We start from the raw sequence: 20,955 nt of genomic DNA on the forward strand, positions 1-20,955 counted from the left end.
GCAGAATGGATCCAGGGTCTTCCCAAAATGCAGTTATAAGAGGGTGTGATGTCCATGACTTGGGACTCGACATCATAAATGTAAGGGCCCACTTCTAAAGGGATTTCGGTCTTTCCCATGACTTCGCGCCTCGTCCCGTCGAATGCCCTTACCGTGGAATGACAGGGCCTTAAGTAGGACAAATCCATCGATATTTTAGAAAGCGTGGCCAATGGCATAACATTTAACGCTGACCCATTATCGATGAGTACGTTCGGTATTATGTAGCCCTTGCAGCGAGTCGTGATATGTAGCGCTTTCACCGAGCCTCTACCATTTGGCGGTATCTCATCATCACTAAAAGAGATGAAATTGTCCGCATTTAGATTATTTACCCACCTATCAAGCTTCTCAACGGATATGTTGTTGGCCACATAAGCTTGATTTAACACCTTCAATAAAGTATTCCGGTGTGGCTCTGAATTTAACAAGAGAGATAAAGCGAGATCCGTCTGGTCGCTTACTCAATTGTTCCACCACACTATACTCATTGACTTGATAAATTTCAAGAATTCCTGAGCTTCTTCCTCATTCACAGGCTTTTTGGTTTCTTGCACGGGTGGAATTTCTTGCTCGACTTCGACTTCGTGCATCACTGCTTTCCCTTTTTGCTTCCAATCACTATTCTTTTTTACTAGTTCGACTTCTTTCGAATAACAACGCCCACTGCGGCTAAAATGACCTACTTCCCCAATGTCTTCAGTTGTGGCTTCGGGCTTTTCCCCTTCAGGTGCGATGATATTGACATTGTACTTCCACGATACTGCTTTATTGTCCTTATAAGGGAAAGGAGATGGTACTTTGATTATCATTTTTGGTTTCACCGGCTCCTTCTTCGTGTCATAATAAATTATTAACAGTCGGTCGGCACTATACGGGAAACCTGATGATTGATTGTCAGAGGCACATATTTCTCCACTATCGGCCTCTTTGGCTTTACAAAAAATCCCAATCTCCTTGTTATCCATCATATTTTGCAGTAAATTTCTGAATTCCTTGCAGGACTGAATGTCGTGCCCTTCAATGCCATAGAACTCACAAAAACTGTGACCTTTTGCATCTTTTCCTTCAAATATTCCATTAAAACGACAGAGCAACCCTTTTTCAACTAGTACCTCCCATATTCTCTGCAGAGGTGTTTTTATTTCAGTAACCCATCTTCTACTTTGTCGTTTGTCCTCCTCTCCTACTGCGCTCACATTCCCTTCGGTGTGGATTGGGAATGGATTCCGCACTGCATCTGCCAAGACCATCAAATCGCAAAATGCCTGCATCAATGAGCCCTTGAACTCTCCTCTTGAAAGCAAGACAGTTCTCAGTAGAATCCCCCTGGTTCCTGGCATGGTATGCACAACTAGCGTTTGGATCGTACCATTTCGGGTATGGAGGTTTAAGGGGTGCCATGTAATGGGGAAAAATTAGTTGTTTCTCCAAAAGTTTTGGGTACAATTCCCCATACGACACAGGGATGGGAGTAAACTGCGGTCTCTCGGGATTAGGCCTTGCTAGTCTTGGTTCATTTCTGGTTTGGCTTTGAGCGGGTACCGTGTTTTGTGGGAATGAGGTGACGGGTCTTTGATTGTTCGTGGCGTAAAGGGGATAGGAATGAGGTGGTGCTTGGTAATAAGAGGTTTGAGGAGGATAATAGAAATTTGGAGGTGGATAATTTCGAGGTCGGGGTTGATTTGGATATGGATTAGGGGCATAACGGTTTCCCATTCCCACCATATGAGCTTCTGGTTCTTTCTTCTTCATAGGCGCTGCCCTTTTTGAACCTTCTGAACCTTCTATTCTATCGCTCTTGACGGCATTCTCTATGAGCTCACCAGATATTACAATATCCGCAAACTCCTTCGTGGCACTTCTCACTAGTTTGTCATAAAACGGCGCCTTTAAGGTGTTGATAAAGAGAATGGTTATCTCCGTTTTTGTTAGTGGGGGTTCCACTTGGGCCAAGACGTCTCTCCATCTCTGCGCATACTGTCTGAAGGTCTCTGATGGCTTTTTCTCCATCATTTGCAAGGTCATCCGGTCTGGCACCATGTCTAATACATGCTTGTACTGCTCGTAGAATGCAGACGCCAAGTCCTTCCAGGATCAAATCTTTTCTCTACTAAGTTGGTTGTACCATCGAAGAGCTGACCCTGTTAGACTATCTTGAAAGCAATGTATGAATAGCTTATCCTCGTTCACATAACCGGTCATTTTTCGATAGAACATGATGAGACGTGCTTTTGGGCACCTTATCCCATCATACTTTTCAAAATCAGGCGCCTTGAATTTCGGAGGCAAGATTAGATCAGGTACCAAACTGAGTTCTTTGGCACCTAGTGCGGAGAAGACTTCAGTGTCTTCTATTTCTTTGAGTCTTTCCTCTAGACTTCTATATTTTGCATCATGATTATCCAATTTCAACTTGGCTACCTCTGCTTGGTCGTCCGGATCTCGAACTAGTGGATCGCCAGGGCTTGCCCCTGGTTTGACATTTAATATTCCTTGCCCAGATTAGTGGGTGGAGCAGGTGGCATAGGTCGTTGTTCCAAGACTGTGGGTTCCCCTTGAATATACCCTCTTTGTGTTGTATATGCGGGTGGTGGAGTGAATCCCGGGGGATAGAATGGATCCTGATCGTGGTAAATTCTTGACTGAGGTTCCATAACATCGGGGTTCTGCACGGGTCCTTTTCTTTTGACCAAAGTTGTCATCATTTCCATCATTTTGGCCATCTGATCTCTTTGCTCGAGTGATTCCTCTTGAGATCTCACCATTAGGTTTCTCATTTCTTGTTGCTATTTGGCCAGTTACTCTTGTAATTCCTTTTGAGCCCTTTCTATCCTTTCAATTCTCTCATTGAATTCAGCCTCCATTACTCTAGCTTGTTGGCGCGTTTTATACGGATGATGTGGTTCCAGTCTTGTGGTATTACAACTGCGAATTATATATTTTATCTTCAGCGACCGAGTATGGGATATGCAATGTATGAATGAATGCATGAATGTCAAAATGTTAGTTATGCAAGGAATGTAAAAAATTGGTGTTGATTTCAAGATAGCCCCTATTTAGGCATTTCATTCATCAAAAGAGTTCATTACAAAACATTTTGTCGTCTCCTATTCAACTATTACACAAACTTCCTAGCTATATTTCCATATTTCTTTACTCGCTCTAAGAATTCCGATATGCTCGATCGTTGGCTTGGCGGGAATTGGCAACTCAGATCCTCCGCTTCATTTGATAATTGTAACACGTGCATGGCTACCCTACGAATCTCATTGATCAAATAGTTAAGTTGCATTTCTTTTTCCTGGAGACCCTCTTCGTAAGCATGAACGTCTCTATCATATTGATTACTCTTTTCTTCCAAATCTTTCAATAGAGTATCTAATTGCTGTTGACGATCTTTCAGCATACCTTCTAAATCCCGTATCCTTTCTTTTAGCTCTTGATGTTTAGATCGACCAGTCATTACCTCAGCAGACATAGCTTCACATTCGGCGTTCTTTTTTCTTAGCTCCATCGTAGCCCGCGCAGCCTTTTCTTCCTCTTTCTTGGCTTTTCCTTTCCAAAATTCCATTCCATCTTTGATGTTACTTATCTCTTCTTTCCACTCTGCCGACGACTTACCCAGCCCACTGTTCTTTATTGTGCCTCTTAATTTCTTATTTTCTAGGTGAAGATCTCTCAAATCATTTCTTACGACTTCAGCCTCTTTTTGCACTTTCTCGGTTCTAGATCTTTCAATCTGGACATCTATCTTCAACTGGTAGTTTTCTTCTTGAAGGGCACTAAGGTCCCAAGACATCTTGGCCTTTTCTCGTTCAAATTCTTGTCTTGCCATTTTAAGCTCAAACGGCATTTCCTCCGAGAAAGGATTCTGGACAGTGTAACTTGTTGACGAAATCTACTGACTATTTACCCGTTGCTTCCTCCATAGGTCATAATCTTGGGTTAGGGTATCAGCATATAGGGCCAATTCCATTAAATGAACTTTCTTCCAAGATTTTGCAGTGTCTCGGACCCTTTTCATATATCCCTCACCCATGAAAGCAAACTCAGATTGCGCTAGCCCTCCGGTGGCGGGTATGAATTATCGTGAAGAAAATTGCCTTTGGACTAAAAATGGGGCATATCCAACTCCTCCCCATAACCCGAGTAAAGGCACCCAGTCTTGATCTCCGACCCTGTACAACAGAACTGAAGGGCGAATCCACGGAGCTCTCCACGTTATATCCTCGGCACGAAGGTTCTGAAAAACTGAGACCCAATGTTCCTCAGTGACCTCTTTTGGCCATTCTTTCTTGAGATAAGCTTCCAACGGGGAGAATGTTTTAGAAAACATATGGAACGGGGTACGCTCTACTTTCCAGAAATGACTCAAAATCCAGACATTTAGTAACTGCGCGCATCCAATGAAGCGCCCTTTCCCTATTTTTCTACAACTGTTCAGGGATCTGAAGGTCTCGGCTAGGATAGTCGGGACAGGGTTGATTCCTTGTTTTAACTTTTCGAAGAAATCCACTACTGCAACTTCAAGGTGTCCGAGAACTTTCGAGAAGATAACCAAACCGTAAATAGCCAAAGCGAATAGATTTACCCTTTTCAGTATGTCGAGATGGTTCAGAACCAAATCTCGTAGGGAAGACCATGGAATGCAAATGGTTTCATTCTTCTTCTTTATCTGTTTTTCAGCCCACGTGTCGGTCATGTCTGTCAACCTCATTAACTTTTTCTTGAAGGTCATCGGTTTGGTCTCCTTCACATATATCTTATACGGTTGCACATTATCAACACGAAGCAAAGCGGCGTATTCTTCTATAGTCGGGGTCATGTCTTCCTGGTTGAAAGTAAAACACTGATAGGCCGGATCCCAAAACCTGATCATGGCTTGAATCAAATGCTTATCTATGTTGACAGCAATCAAGTTGGCTATGTCCCCATATCTCTCAACGAATATGCCCCTAGTGTCCGAGTCCCATTGATTCCAAATCCAAACCAAATCTTCGAGGTTGTTTTGGCGAATATTCACTGTTACGTATTCGGGCAGATTGGCAATACATCCCTCCACTAGACTATCCCCTTTTCCTTCCTGAGTTCTAAGAAACCAGTCCCGGACCACAGCATTTTTCTCTGTTGTTGGTATAATTAACTCTTCCATTGGAAACCCGTTTTTTGGCAACCGATCTTTAGTCAACACCTTCCTAATATGATGCCTATAATGCATGATGAAAAACAATAAAATAAAGACAAACAAACTTGATTAGTAATTTAATACAGGCAAAACATAGAGAACTTCAACAAATCGAACTACCCGACCTAGTTTATTAAACAGACCCAATCCTCTTATATAGAAAGTGAAAATGCAAAAGGCAAGAGGCATTCCTCCCGTGCACTTATTTTGGGGACTACTAAATGGACAGAGGTTCGGCATGGCTCTAGTTAGGTGGCTCGTATGGTTCATTATATGCGGTTTTGGTTCTAGATAGGTACTCGAATTGCCCGTACTATCATTTGCTAAGATTAGCATGGAGCCTCGGTCATAGCCTATCACAGGCTCACGAGTTCAATTCGAGGGATTACATTTACTTATGCCTATGCGGAGGGACAAGTTAACTCAAGGAAGCATAAGTCATATGTAACCCGAAAGTATTCACTAGCCTATGCGGAGGGACGAGTTAACTCACGAAGGCGTAGCGTTTACTTTCACTTAAACGGACGGAGCCCGGGTAGAGAGCTCATGTTATGCGAAAATGCAAGTGCCCGGTGTGTGGGGAGAAACTCACAAACCTTTACGTTTTATTTAAAAACTAAACCAAAAGTAAAACCATAAAAATTTAAAGCTGAAAAACAAAAGGATAAAAACGAGTTAAAAAAAATATTTACAACATAATGCGAATGCATGACCTTTTGAAAACGAAAATTTGAGGATCACGACCAAATGTTAATTTGAACAAGGAACTTTGAAAATCTTAACAACACGAGTTTAATTCCAGACACGACTCTCAAAAATCTGGTCCCCAGTAGAGTCGCCAGCTGTAGCGACGTAAAAAAAAAAATTTTAGTTTCGCTTGGTTGCTAATTGTGGCGATTTATTAAACATTTGAAAACCAACTTTCGATTTTATTAACAAAGGGAGTCGCCACCGATCCTTTTTTATAGGTGTGATCGGACACCTAATAAAATTATTTTAAAATAAAAAGAAGGCCAAATTTAGGTCTACGTGAAAGTCCAGAGAAAAATTGGGGTTCGAGTCGATTCTGCGAGGAAGGTATTAGCACCCTCGCGCCCAAAATTGGTATCTCATAAACATGTGTTGACTTGATTTTCAAAATACGAGTTCAATATAATATTTAATCGTGATCCGATTGAAAATGAGAATTTTAGTTTTCGATTTTTTTTAGAAAGGGTGTCCTGTTTTTTAATAGTTTAATTTAATTTCACCCAACATAGCGATGAAATCGATGGCTTAATATTAAATCGGTACATTGCCTTATTTTTGAAATTAATTAAAACATGAGAAAAATATTCCTAAAGTGAGAAATTAAAATAGATAAAGGATTTAAAAAAATGATATCATTAATGAAAAATATTAACATGGAATACTAGAATATTAGAATAACAATAATAATGATATTTACAAAATAAAAACAAATCATGTACTAATAATAAAATAGGAAAAATGATATATTTGGTAATAATAATATAAAATAATAATATGTACATAAAAATACATATATATATATATGCATATAATAAAAGTATGTAATAATAATAATAATAATATCTACAATAAAAGAAAATATTAGGAAACGTACATAAAAAATATATACATAAAAATTTACAACAATAATATAAAATAATGATATGTACAAAATATATATATATACATATGTACATAAAATATACACTAATATAATAATAGTTATAATAATACTAGCAATAGTAATAATTTGTAATAATAATATATACACAATATGGTATTTAAATATATATATATATATATATATATGTATATATAGTAGTATTTAAGAATATATACATAGGAAATATATAACTAATGGCATTAAAAATATATACATAATATATATAAAATACCTAAAAAAGAAGGGGAAAGAAGAGAGAGGGGAAGGAAATCCGGCCAAGGGGGTCGGTCCGGTCAATCAATTAATCGCTTTGCGTAAATGCGTCGACCACATCACCACCACCTACTGGTGACCGGAAAAGGTAAAATTTTTTTTAACAATATATGCATATATAAAGAAAGAAAAAAAAATAACATAAAAAAAGAAAAAAAAGATTCGAAAGAAGAGGAAAAAAGAAAAAGATGCAACCTTTTTATTGATGTTTCTTTTGTGTTCAAAATTTGAAGGGATTTTTGTGTTTTTTTTTTCAATCTTTGTAAAATCCCCCCCTTACATAATTTTGAATGCCTTTTTATAGCCATCTTTTACATGATTTTCTATCATTTCTTTTTCTATTTTGTAGGTGGTGGTGGTAGACAATGGATATCAAAAATGGGAGGAAAAATGGGGCAAGTGGGAAAGTGGTTAGGTGGCTAGGGTTTCTTGGTTTTTTTTTGGGGGGGTTAGGTTTTTCTTTTTTTTTTTGGGTTAGGTTTTTTTTGGGGGGGAGGGCTTAATGGGCTTTTGAATTGGGTTTAATATTTGGGTTTTGTAATGGGTTTGGGTAGATGTAAATGGGTCATGGGTTAAGGGTTTTAGTGGGTTTAGAGGTTTGGTTGAGTTTTGATATAATCGGGCCCGGGCAATTTGGGCTTCTACACTAGCCAACAAAAGTAATATATAAAACAACATCATTTTAATTCTCAATGGATTTTATCTTTTATTATGCTAGCCCTAGATTAAGTGAACGTATACTTCTATGGCAAAATCTTAAAGATGTAGAGGATAATCATAATCTACCCTGGCTTGTTACTAGAGACTTTAATGAGGCCATTGGTAGTTCTGCAGAACTCAGGGGTCTCCCACCTTCCAATACCAGGACTAGAGATTTTCAAGACTGTCTTAATCACTATAACTTGATTGATATTGGGTTTAATGGCTCGAAGTTTACTTGGTTTAATCTTTGTAATATCTCTGGTCTCATCCAATAGCGGATCGATTACACATTTGTGAACCTGAGTGTAAGATTACAATATCCTAATGCTTTGGTTACTCACCTTCCTAGGATTCGATTGAATCACTAACCTTTGCTTATCTATTTAGAGAATCATGTTTGAAAGAAATTTTAAAAGACATAATAGTGAAATGTGAAGTTAACTTTATTTATTTATCATTCAAATAAATAGAAAATAGTTACATGTTTACTACAATATGGGCACATTTCTCAATAGTTTCATCATTCAGGACATATTGATACTTTACTTCGAATAATGTTTTGTCTGTATACAGCAAGCGTTGAGACTGAACTAAACGGTATTTGATTGAGAGTTGACAATATATGAATTGTATAGGTATCCGCCAAACGTGAAAGTGTACGCCCAAGATTTAAAATTGTAAACCGCCATTCTGAAAGAAGTGTATATGAAGAGATATTATCTATATGTAATAGACTGTAAAAATATCTTTGTTGGAGTAATAAGCTAGAGAACAGTACTGAAAAGAATGAAAAGATTACAATTCAGTTCAATATTGTAAAGAACAAATAAGAGTAGAAGTTTAGTAAATGGCGTATAAGCGTAAGTCCAAAATTGTAATAGTATTCGCCCAAACAAGTAAATGAATTAAAAGAACAATTGGCTTGAATGATCTTTCAGTTTTACAAGTATTCGTCAAGATACTTTATTTCAACTCTCACTAAGTTCCTTTGAACTTATTTATGATGTCTTTATGTTTCAGGTATTAACGTTGAGTTTGCGTTTGGAGGGACAATTCTAAGAATATGCCAATTAAGAGGTGTATTGGATTATTATTTATACAATGTTGTGAGAGTGGCGTAATGTAGAAATTCATTTCGTAAATTTTGTAACCGTCCAGATGTAGTTGTAGAAAGGATATATTGTAAAGTTATATAATATTTGTATTTCTAAATATTATTTTAGCTGCTGAGTCTAAGTCTTTATATAAGTTTAATGTATTTATATTTAGTAGAAATGATTTTTGTTGAGATTTGTGTGTGGTAACACCCAAGATCCGGATCCTGCGAATCAGATCGGGTTGAGGGCGTTACACCAATCAAACTATAAATTTTAGTAAATCACGAGTAATTTTCTCTCCAAAATATTTCACCTTTCACAAGGCAAGTGTCTCTTATGAGTTAAGGATATAGGAAGTGTCAAATTTAGGGAGATATCTCGGATTCCCAATACATTCTAAAAGAATCTCTATGAATGACTATGAGTTTATTGATAAGGTATGGAATAAACTGAGTCTTGGAAAGCAAAATTCCTATCCCCTACTGAAGATTGGTTTTCATTCAATCTAAAATGGTTACCATTTCGAACTATTTCATGCAATGTTGTACACTCCCCACTAGTATTCATAATCACCTAGATCGTATTAGGATAAACTTTCTTTAGGGAGGCAATGATTATGCTAGTCATGGTCACCTTGTTATGTGAGAGTTGGTAAGACAACCTAAAGCTTCCGGAGGTTTGGGTATACCAAGAGCAAAGGTTAAAAATCAAGCCCTTTGATTAGGTTAGGGTGGAGATTAATCCAAGAGAAAGACATGATTTGGACCAAAGTTCTTACTTCTAGATATCTCCTTGATCCTAGAAGTTTGCTCCGTCTAAAAAACATATCCTCGATTTGCTCTTCGCTAAGAAAGATTAGCCATATTCTTGAGTCTAGGTTAAAGGTTATTAGATATAGCAAATCTGTCAATTTTTGGTATGATAATTAGATAGGAAGAGGCCACCCTACACAACTTAGTTCAAGGTCCTCTGACACCCTTTGAGAAATCTTGGTCGTTTGAACAAGTCCGTAGTAATTGGTTGAATAGTAGCTTTCCTTCGATCTCGTACCAATTATCATAAGATGTGGTTGATACTTTTCTAAGTGTACCTGTATCTTCTCGCAACCCGGATACTGGCTTCATTTGTCGTGGTCCATCAAAATCAGGATCATTTAAGTACTTATTCCTTCATACTGATGCTTAATGATTCTTCCCTTGGTAATCCTCTTGGTGCAAACTCCAACCTCTGGGTTTGGAAAGCTAAACTTCCCTTGAAGCTAAAATTCTTTCTATGGTAATGTGGGAAACAAGCCCTCCCCACTAGAAACTTCATGGCTCGTCGGGGCATAAATCTAGTTGACCATTGAACTTTTTTCTCCAGTGACCAAGAATCCATCATCCATCTGTTTTGGGAGTGTTGTACTACCAACAACTATGGACTACTATATTTTCCCACTGCTGATTTACACCATCTCTCGGTAATTGAGAAGATAGGATTGAAGGTAATGTCAACTCCAAAGGTTGGATCCAAAATCTTCTGATCCCTTGGTTCATAATTTTTACTTACACTTTATGGGAAATTCGGCTCTGCCGAAATGCGTTAGTCTTTTTTTTCCAAAGATAGACCCTTAAGAGAGCATTACTAGTGCTGGCGAATTTATTATACTTTCTCCTCCTACAAAAAGATTGGACCTTCCTGATTTCACTCCAGTTTTGTGGAAACCCCTTTCGTCGGGACGGGCTAAATTAAACACTAATATTTTATTGTCTCCTTGGTTGGTGAATGAGGGATACTCTTCCGTTCTATGAGTTCTAGCATTTTGATGCACATTTTTCGTGAAAGAAACAAATGTGCGAATGCTTTGACGCAATTGGAAAGTACTCACTCTTCTCTGGATGCATGACTTACTATGTGTGTGTTCTATCCTAGCTAGTTGTTTATACTGTTTATTGTTGGGGCATTGCCCATAGACTAGTTATGTATCAAATTTTGTACCCCTTTTTCACCAAAAGAAAAGTACATACATGGATTTGGGTCAATTTTTTATTTATTAAATATGGGCTGAATCCAAAGTAATTTTTTCTTAGCTAAATGCTTTAATGGGTTGTAAATGACCCATCGTTCGTTTGTAGTCGGTTATAAAGATTTTGTCTCGTATAAGTACAAACTAAATTGTGTATTAACTTGAATAATGTTATATTTATCATTTAATACTTGAATTATTTGGTTCACGATTTCATTAATAATTTGAGTATGAAATTTAAAAATATTACTATAAAAAATAGTTCAAATAAGTGCAATTTACTTTAATTTTAAAATTATTGAAATATTTTCAAATATTTATAGCGTTTCAATAACTATAAATAAATAGGTGTAATTAATTAAAAGATAAATCTTTTAGTCATTAGTCAAAAGTTATACCATTTGATTTTTTAGAAGAATTATAACTATTCAAACAATATTACTTGAATAGTTATAAAATTAAATGAATAATCATAGGCTTTTTTAAAAGATATTTTTATTGAAAGATACCTATTGAAAGATATTTCTATAAAGAGACATGAAAATTCCTATAAATAGGAATGAGATCATTTGAAAATCATATCAACAAATTCTAAAATTATTTTTTTCCTTCCTCCATTTTTTAATATTATTAGATTATTCTATAAAGTATTACTGGAGAAATCCTTTGTAGAAATTGAGTTTCTTGTTATACATTGCTCAGTGTTCAGTAGACTATTATCATCAGTGCAAAACGCAAATAGTTATCGGCTTCATTGTATCCTTAAGGTTAATTTGTTTGAAACTCTTTTGCATACCGAATATAGATAGGGCAAATATAACCTTAAAGATAGTGACTTGATACACACCTTAAAGCCTTATCCTATTTCTTCATTTGCTATTCAAATTTCGTTTGTGTGTTTGAAATTTTTCTCACAAAACATTTGTACTAATAAAATATCAAATATAACATAAATAAAGTAAATTAAAACCAAAAATTATTTCCAATCCAATAATTAAACTTTTAAAAATGTAATTCAGGATTATATCAATCAACGTCAAATATCTTCATTTTCACGCCAGCAATATTTTCAAATCATAATTATAAATTATACTAAGTTTGGCTACTAATTTAATACATATGTTAAAAATAGTTAGACATAAAATAAAAATAATTAGGAAAAATTTAAACATGAAATGAGAAAGATAAGTAAATAGTCTTGTAAAAATAAGACCTCTTCAAAAAAAGCGAAAAATTTTTCTTCTTTTCTCTTTGTTACAAACAAGTCATGTAAGTGATTAAAATTTATCAATTATAATTAGTTTATAATTAACCAATGACTAAAACACGTGGAAAAAATAATACTTCAACCAATATTATAAAAATTATAATTGATGTATAAAGGCTTAAGAATTCACATTTAAATGTAATGAGGTCTTATGGGAGTTCGGAAATTATCATTGTTGAATTGATTTTCTATTTTTGCATGCAAATGGGCGGATTCTAGTGGGCTCAATTTAGATTGTCTTCGTATTTGGAGTAACTTGGGCTCAAATTTTCTTAGATTCTATCGAGTAGAGTTTGACGGACTTAAATAAATTCAAATAATTTTGATGTTTTATAATTAATTTCACTTTTACACGATGATTACACAACATAAATTCGTTTTCAGAAATTTTACATAAATATTTTTTCAATAGAAATATTGTATATGATATAACTGAAAAAGTGTTTACTATATGTTATATAATATATAAAATTTTAAAACATAATTAATATTATTATATGATTTGTATATAATTTGTATGTACTATTTTTTTGTTTATTTGTATGTAATATTTATGGTTAAATGGTATGTATATAGATTTTATTTGTTTGAATTATTATCAAGAATATATACACATATATATAAGATACGAGTTTGAAAAACTTTTAAATTCAGAAAAATAGCTTTTGTTATTTATTATATTACTAAATTGACATTTGATAAATTTTACTTTATTATTTTTAATATTGAAAATATTTATTATATTTAGGCTTAAGGGGAAAAAATGTCCTTAGTATAAAGTTTTTAAAAAACCAAGTAAGCCCTTAAGAATGCACATAATTGAGCCTTCAATGATAAAAAAAAATTAAAAAAAATCAATTAGGCCCTTCCAATAATGAAAATTTTCATTAACTGATTTGATTGTTAACAAATGATTCAATACACCAGAAATGACCTTTCGTGGCATTTCAAAAACGTTATAAACACTAGAAAACGTCACAAAAACACTAGAAAAATTGTCACAAAAAGCAGTTTTAACCTTCTGTGATATTTTTTGCGAAAAGTAAGAAAGTGTCACAAAAAAATCGTAGCTAAAAGTTGTGACACTTTGAAAACGTCACGAAAATATATATTTTCTGTGACTTTTTTCAAACGTCACAAAAAGTAAAAACATCATAAAAAGTAGCTTATTTTGTGACTTTTTAAAGCATCACGTTAACCAATCAAAAGTATCATAGATTGATTGCCTCTTTTGTGGCATTTAAAAACGTCACGGAAAATGCTATCCAAAATGTGACACATTGTTTGTGATTGATTGCCTCTTTTTTAACATTTAAAAACATCACAAAAAATTCTATTCAAAACGTCACGAATTGTTTGACTATTTTGTGACGATTCAAAAGCGTCATGAATAATGTAACACTCCAAAAATCGGGTTAAAAGAAATCCCTCAGTTTTGAGTTTAGACTTTGGAAATTTTTGTCAAGTAAATTGGTTTGGTTCAGTAGTTAAGTGTTTTGGTTATGTGTGTGAGGTTCTGGGTTTAAATCCTGTTTTTGGAAATTTTGTTATTTTGCTTAAATCCTTACCTTGTAATGTGTAGTTTATAAGTTAATTGTGTGCAATTGATATCAAGAATGAGCCCTACCTTTTGGTCCTGTGTTTGAGTCTCGGTAAAAGCTATGGAAATGTTTTTGTTGAACTGCCTTGTGGGGTAGTTTATTTTAGTTAAAATTCCCCCAAAACAAAAACTTCCTTTGTCGTTCATGGTTTTCGTTGTTTTTTTTTTCTAACGTTACTTTTGGTTTCTTTCTTCACCATTTCGATTTCACAGTTTCAAGTTCATTTCTTTTTTATATGTTACATTACGTTGATTCTATACGGGATATGACTTCTCCTTTTAGTTCAATTCGCTGACTGGTAAGTTTGATTCAAGTCTTCGACATAACTTTGATTTTAGAATGTTAGTTTTTAGCAATTTGACTGCGAGTTAACTATTTGTTGGACAATTGCTTGTCATTTAGGGATAGGAATTCATCATTGTTGCTCCTGCATCGAGTCTGTATCAGGTGGGTGGCGAAACCCCTCTTTTTTTACGTTTTTAATCGTTGAAAAATAGGACTGTCGCACCACACGGCCAGGGATATGGGCGTGTGTCCAAGCTTTGTAACTCACTGTTTATGTTTTGGAACCACACAGCTAGGGACATAGACGTGTGCCCAGGCCCGTGTGAGCCACACGAGCAAGGACATGGCCGTGTGTTCAGGTCGTGTAAATCACTGTTTATGATTTAGAACCACACGGGTGGACGACATGGGCGTGTGCCCAGGCTCACACGGGCAAGGACATGGGCGTGTGTCCAGGCCATGTAGCATATGAATAGGATCCAAATCTTATTTTTGAGGCCATGAGTGTTGCCCAAAATGAGTACTAACCTCCACAATGTATTTATGATCTGAATTTAATCGTAAGAGGACTATCTGATGCTCTAAGACTGATAATGAACAACTTGTGATTTGTACGTGTATTTATTATGTTTGAACCTAAGTGAGTAGGACCCGTCAAAATGTAATGTGCTATTATCTATGTGTGCAAATTATCAAGTACGATCTGTATTTTGTTAAGTTTGTTGGTACGCCTCTGTGTTGCTCTGTTGATGAAGAATATACGATATCTGAACATGTTAGACTGATTTTTACTGATTCTATTTTATAACCGTGCATGTGACTTCATGAAAAATCTGATATGATCTATTATGGTTCGAAAAGTTTGTTTTACAAAACATGGATTCTCATGGTTATTGATTTTGTTATTGAAAGATAACATGTCTTACATGCTTATTACTCTGATTCTGCATATGCATGCCATGACACAATGCATGGGACTTGGGTTGATGCTAAAGAAGGAAGATTTTGTACTGGCAGTTAATGATCTGCATAATTAGTGGCTTGACCATATATATTTGATTGGCAGTTTAACTGTATTATATTATCAAACGTACATAACATAACAGTAAAAATCGAGGCATGACATGAGTTGTGTAATTAAAATTGGTATAATATTTGAAAGGTTAAGTTTGCATATATGTATATATAATGCCTAAAGTTTGAATGATTCAAATGGTAGAATGGTATTGTATCATAAGGTTTGTTCTTGAATTGAATGGTTAATTTGATGAATTGTTTAGTGATGAAACATTTAATGTATTATTTGAGGTATTGGATGTACCTGTTACGTTAAAAACAAGTTGAATATGAATTTGGCCAACTTGTTAGGCCATTGTGCATTGGTACAATTTGTACCATTTGGAAACATGCGGTCACATTGTGGCAAGGAACCTCCGAAGTCCCAACATCAATCCAATATTTTAAAATTTTTACAGTGTGCAACCTTGAGTCACCGTAAGAGCTTTCGCAAGCTCGTAAAAGACTCGAAAATGAATGTATAACATATTGTGAATAAGTATTATGATTAATTACACATTTACTTGGTTAAATTGAAGCGTAGTTGTTCTGGCAACGAATGTTGCATCCCTAACTTGGACTCGATGATATAGTCAGGTATGTGTTGTTACACTAATATATCAAACATTCTACCTTGTAATCTTACATTCTCGTAATCTTACCAACTACCATCACAAACAAGCATGAATTTCAATTCAAAATCTATTTGTTCATGTATTTTTCATGATTAGTCTCTAATTATAGTAAACATGCTATAATAAAATAAATCATAGTAAAATATACCTGAAGAACATCATCGTCATCACCTTGGCTATTATCAAGAGCACTATTATAAGCACTAAAAAAACTTTGTTATCATAGTAGCATTTATAAATTAATGGTAAAATCATTTATCAAACAATCAAAATTTTCTCTTATGATGTTTGAAAGTTATCCGATACACATTGTACCAAATTTTAATACAGACATATATGTTATAATAAAATCTTATGATGCTCTAATCAATTATTTATAATTTATAATTCAATTTAAAAAATATAATCCAACCATTCAATAATAAAAAGTCAATAAAACTCAATTAGATCTTCTCTAATGCAAGTATCAAGGCCCAATTTCAAACCCATAGATGTAATGGGCTTACACTACCTCAAGACCCAACAATAAGATCAAAGGCCAAACAAATCAAACAAAGATTCAATCAAAGGCAATATATGAGGAGGAATCTTTTTGAGGAAACAAGGAATGATACATGCAGGAAATGGGTGAAATTTATTAAATTTGGTTCACTGAAGCTGCCAATTTTTATGTTTGGGGAATCAGCAGACTTGCGGTGACTTTTTGGATGGGATCTAGGCATTTCTTAGTTAAGATGTTTTTATGGCGTTCGAAGATCTATCTCTTAGCTTTGAAAAGCACTTTGAATCACTCGATTTTGAGATCAGGAGCTCAAGTTATGACTGTTTTAGTGAAGATTGTGCGATCAGAATTTCTGGAAGGGATTATGACGGGAATTACGAGTTTCATGCTTTTAATTTGAGTTTGAATCATATTTAGTTTGGATTTTAGGCTTAATTTTTATTATATATGAGCTCAATATTTTATTTATCAGCTCTTATTATTTTATTATTTTTATTCCAATTTTTTATAATTATTAAGTATTTTAAGTTATTTATGAGTTTTATGCCTATAAGAAAATTCAATTTAAAACTACTTCTTGTTTAGCTTAATTAGAGTTCTATTATACTTAAAAATTTTATTTAGATTTATTTAGCTAACCTATATAAAGGTCTTTACATTGTATACAAGTCAATTTTATTACTATTCAACAACTTCTCTTTTGAGTTAATAAATTCTCTTTAAGTTTTTCTTTCCAAGAATTTCTCTTAAGTTCTCTTTTAGAAGAGTTTAAACAATATTTTCAAATTGTGTGGATCATCTTCAATTTTTTTCTTGCCAAGTTTTCTTTCTTGGAGGGGAAATTAGAGTTGCTTGAAAGGGGGTTGTGGATTCTTCTTGTTTTCAAAGTCTCTTAGGACTTCTACATACCACGTTCTATCTTTTCCATCTATGTTCTTTGTTTTCTTCCTTATTGCTCCAATTTTTGATTTATTGTTCTATTTTATTTATCTTATTTGTTTATTTTAATTATTTTATCTAACTTGAATTTGATTGTGTTCGATTGCGTTTCAGGTTGTATCAAAATTTAAATTTCTTTTCAAAAGTCTAGAGCCCTAATTTAAATTTGCGACTTGGACAAACTTTACAATCTTAATCCGCACCCATCTATATCATTATCAAATTTCACTTAATCAAAAGTGCAAATTAATAATACTCTCTATCAACAAATTTAGTTAAATTTCAAGTATATTTAATTATTAGAATTTAATCGTCAAATATCACGTATAATATAATTTAATAAAAAAATTTCGAATTAAAAAAACTTTAAAATAATAATATTTTTTTCTTTTCTAAAGAAAGATCAAAATTTTAAGTGCTTGAGCGGTAAAAGGTTGTGGAGGCTGGAGCTACCAAAAGGTTGGTGTTTGAGTCTCACTCTTAGTATTTTCTTTTGATGAAAAATTATTTTATAAATAGATTGATAAAAAATTTTCAACAGATTATAGTGGTCAAATGGTTATTATAGTGGTCAAATGGTTAAGGGAGATGTGAATTTTTGGCTTTTTTTTTCTTTCCAAAATTGTTTAGAAAAGAGAACAATGAAAAAGAAAGATCGGATATGTGGTATGATTTGAGAATAGTGAAAAAAAATATAAGTATAGTATTGATAGTATATTGTGAAATAAATAATAAAAGAGCAAATAATAAGAAAAAGAAAAGTACATATTTTTATTTATCTATAGAGATATATACAATGTTCTTTCAAAGTCTATCTTTATAATTCTAAAAAAAAAAAATAGCGGACAAAGAAGAGAATGAAGAAGTAGATGATAAGTTAATGGAAAATGTGATAATATTATTTTAAAAATTAAATAAATAAAATTTATTAAGCGATTATTAAATATTATTCTCAAATTTTTATTAAAATTTTCTATCAGATGATTTTTAATCTAAATTATTAAACTTATTTAAAAATTAAATAATGAAATATATCAATTTCAGTTAATAAAAATTATCCAATGGGTAATCAAATAAGTTGTTATATAAAATTAAAATATATAATCATTGATACTCATTTTTTTTGAGTTCTAAATCTACTACTAATTAGTCTTTTCAAAACATAATCTACTGGTTTAGTTGCTACATCATAATCTTGTTTATTTAGTAAGTACGAATGTCATTATTGAAACTCTGTCGGTCTACCACTCTATCTTTAATTCTTTAAAATTCTTTCAAAAGTTTTAAAAATTGTGGATTGGATTTTAAGAAAATTATTTTAAAAATTTAAAAATTAGATACAAATTATTTATAAAATTCAATAGATGTAATTGTTTAGTTAACAGTATATATTAAATATTAAACAGTTTGCTAATCTTAATTTGTAAGTAATTTTAGGTTTAGATTAGTAATAATCCTAGCTAATTATTATAGATTTTGGCTTCCATAAGTGTAATTAATGAGAACATAAAATATAATGATGCTGTCCCTGCTTAAAACTTTGAAAACAAATAGGCATAATAATTTTTTTGACCCTCCAACTTTATAAAAAGAGTCATTTTAGCCCTCCATTTAATTTTTGACCCCTTTTAGCCCTTGAATTTGTATTTTTTTTTGTTAACTTTGCTGATGTGATATACGTGTAGGTTGTCACGTAGATAAAACATCGACATTTACGTGGTAATCTACGTGTATACAATGTTAATAAAATTAAAAAAAAACATTATTATTTTTATTTATTTTATGTGATTTGACAAAAAAAATGTAAATTTAAGGACTAAAATAATTTTTTAACCATGCAAAACAAATATTGAAAAAGACTCATGGACAATGACTTGATTTTGTATGAATTAGCACAAAAAGTCCGAATAAGTCAAAGAATTTAATTTGTTAATCCTTAATTATTGGAACACTAATAACGGTGAATATCTCTTGCCAATATCTATATAATCACACATAAAAATCAAGAAAAATATATTATAATAATAAATTCTTTGAAACCCAAAACTTATCATCGTCCAACAAACCCTAAAGAGTGATGGAAGATAAAAAGAAAAGCAAAATAAAACCAAAATAAAGAACCTGTTCTCTTGGATGCCAACAATATCCCGGAACAACTCAAATAAACAAACTGAAATGTGTATATAAATTATATATTACAATACTTGAAGCATATATATATATATATATATATATATATATTTAGTGAAGGAACAAAAATGGCAGTGATTATTGCTGTAGAAATTGTCTGAGGATGTTTGCATTAATATTGCTGCTTTCAGTCTCTGATGAATTCAATAACTCTGATATCCGATTGCTTAAATCATCAACCTCTCCATTCAGCTTCTTAATGTGATTGCATGTCTCATCCAGAAGCTGCAACATGTCACCAAGAATTTAAATAATGATCGCAACGCGAGAAATATGGATTAGCATTTAAAATGAACCAAATCTTACCTTTGCTGCATTTCTTTTCTTCTTCTTGTTAGTTGATAAAAGTTCTCTAAGTCTGAGGCTAAAATCTTCGCTTTCATTGCTTCTGCTGCCACTTGATCTTTCGTTGCTTCTTCCACTTGATCTCTTGCTAGACATTGTGGTGCAAAGGGAGAGGTTGATGTTTAGTTATAGAGTTTTTCGATGGTGTATTTAGCAACTGAAAACAACAAGTGTTTATATAGATGGTGTATAGAGTAGTAGACTAATATAGTGTTTATATATAAAAATATTTGTATTGACATCGTATAAATCGAATATTTGATGGGAAAGCATAAATTTAGGGACATGAGTTAGGCCCATTTGTCCAAAATCAGCAGAACTGATTTGTGTTGAGGAATTATAGGGATTTTCCTTAGAGGTTGCTGGTTGTCTTTTTCTTTTTTCTTTTTTTTTTTTTGTTGGTGAAAGGTTGTTGTTTGTCTTTGAGTCAATAACATGATGAACATGCATGCGTATGCAATTGACTAAATGATGGAAATTTATGAAGCATTATAATCCTTTCTCCATAACTAGTGGAGTTTTACTTGATTTATTAACACCACCACCCCCCAATCCTATGGTCAATAAGCTACTGATAGGGGGTTTAAAGTGAAATAATTAATAGGGTGTTGGTCGGTGAGTAAGAATATGGTAATAAAATTAGAAATTTGGATTTAACAACTTTTTAAGTTTATGAGGTAGTTGTTAGGAAGTTAAAAGTATTATTTACGCAAAAAAAAATTAGTACTTATATAATAGATTAAAAAGTAAATTTGTATTTTCTGTTAAAATTTTCATTCATTTCTACTATTAAGAATTGGTGTAATTATCGAATAACCAAATAGTTATAGATGGCGTGCCATGTATATTTTATGCAAACATACAAGGATTAGTTTTAAAATTTATAAATTGAAGGAATTTTCAAGGACTAATTTATTCTTTGATCTAATGCGTAAAAATTAATTTACTTTTAATTTTTAGTAGAGAGGTCAAATGCAATCTGACTCCTTATATAAAGTCCTTCATGATTGTTTTACCTTGTTAGGAATACCTTAACTTCTAATCATTCCAAGTTATATAAATATGAAATTCGAGTTTTAACATATTTAATTCTTTAAGAATTCATATTTCAGAACAATTAACAATAGGTTTGGTGTTGTTGGGAAGAATGGTGGCAATA

General features: G+C 33.2%; 1 protein-coding gene across 1 annotated transcript; it reads right to left on the minus strand.

Moving 5' to 3' along the window:
- Positions 1–19,216: 19,216 nt before the first annotated feature.
- On the minus strand, positions 19,217–20,096 carry LOC128280774 (transcription factor PRE3-like). Its single transcript, XM_053019205.1, has 2 exons — positions 19,758–20,096; positions 19,217–19,676 (listed from the first exon to the last, which is right to left on the minus strand). Exons 1-2 carry the CDS (start codon positions 19,890–19,892, stop codon positions 19,530–19,532), a joined length of 282 nt encoding a protein of 93 aa, XP_052875165.1. The 5' UTR covers positions 19,893–20,096; the 3' UTR covers positions 19,217–19,529.
- Between the last annotated feature and the right edge of the window lie 859 nt (positions 20,097–20,955).

The sequence above is a fragment of the Gossypium arboreum genome, chromosome 9, assembly GCF_025698485.1.
Source record: "Gossypium arboreum isolate Shixiya-1 chromosome 9, ASM2569848v2, whole genome shotgun sequence".
Taxonomy (NCBI): Eukaryota; Viridiplantae; Streptophyta; class Magnoliopsida; order Malvales; family Malvaceae; genus Gossypium; species Gossypium arboreum.

What these genes read in the sequence shown, in the direction of transcription:
- LOC128280774 (XM_053019205.1), bottom strand. Translation starts at nt 19,892, where the DNA reads ATGTCTAGCAAGAGATCAAGTGGAAGAAGCAACGAAAGATCAAGTGGC. An exon ending in AGAAAAGAAATGCAGCAAAG is followed by an intron (nt 19,677 to 19,757) that starts GTAAGATTTGGT and finishes GACATGTTGCAG; the next exon opens with CTTCTGGATGAGACATGCAA.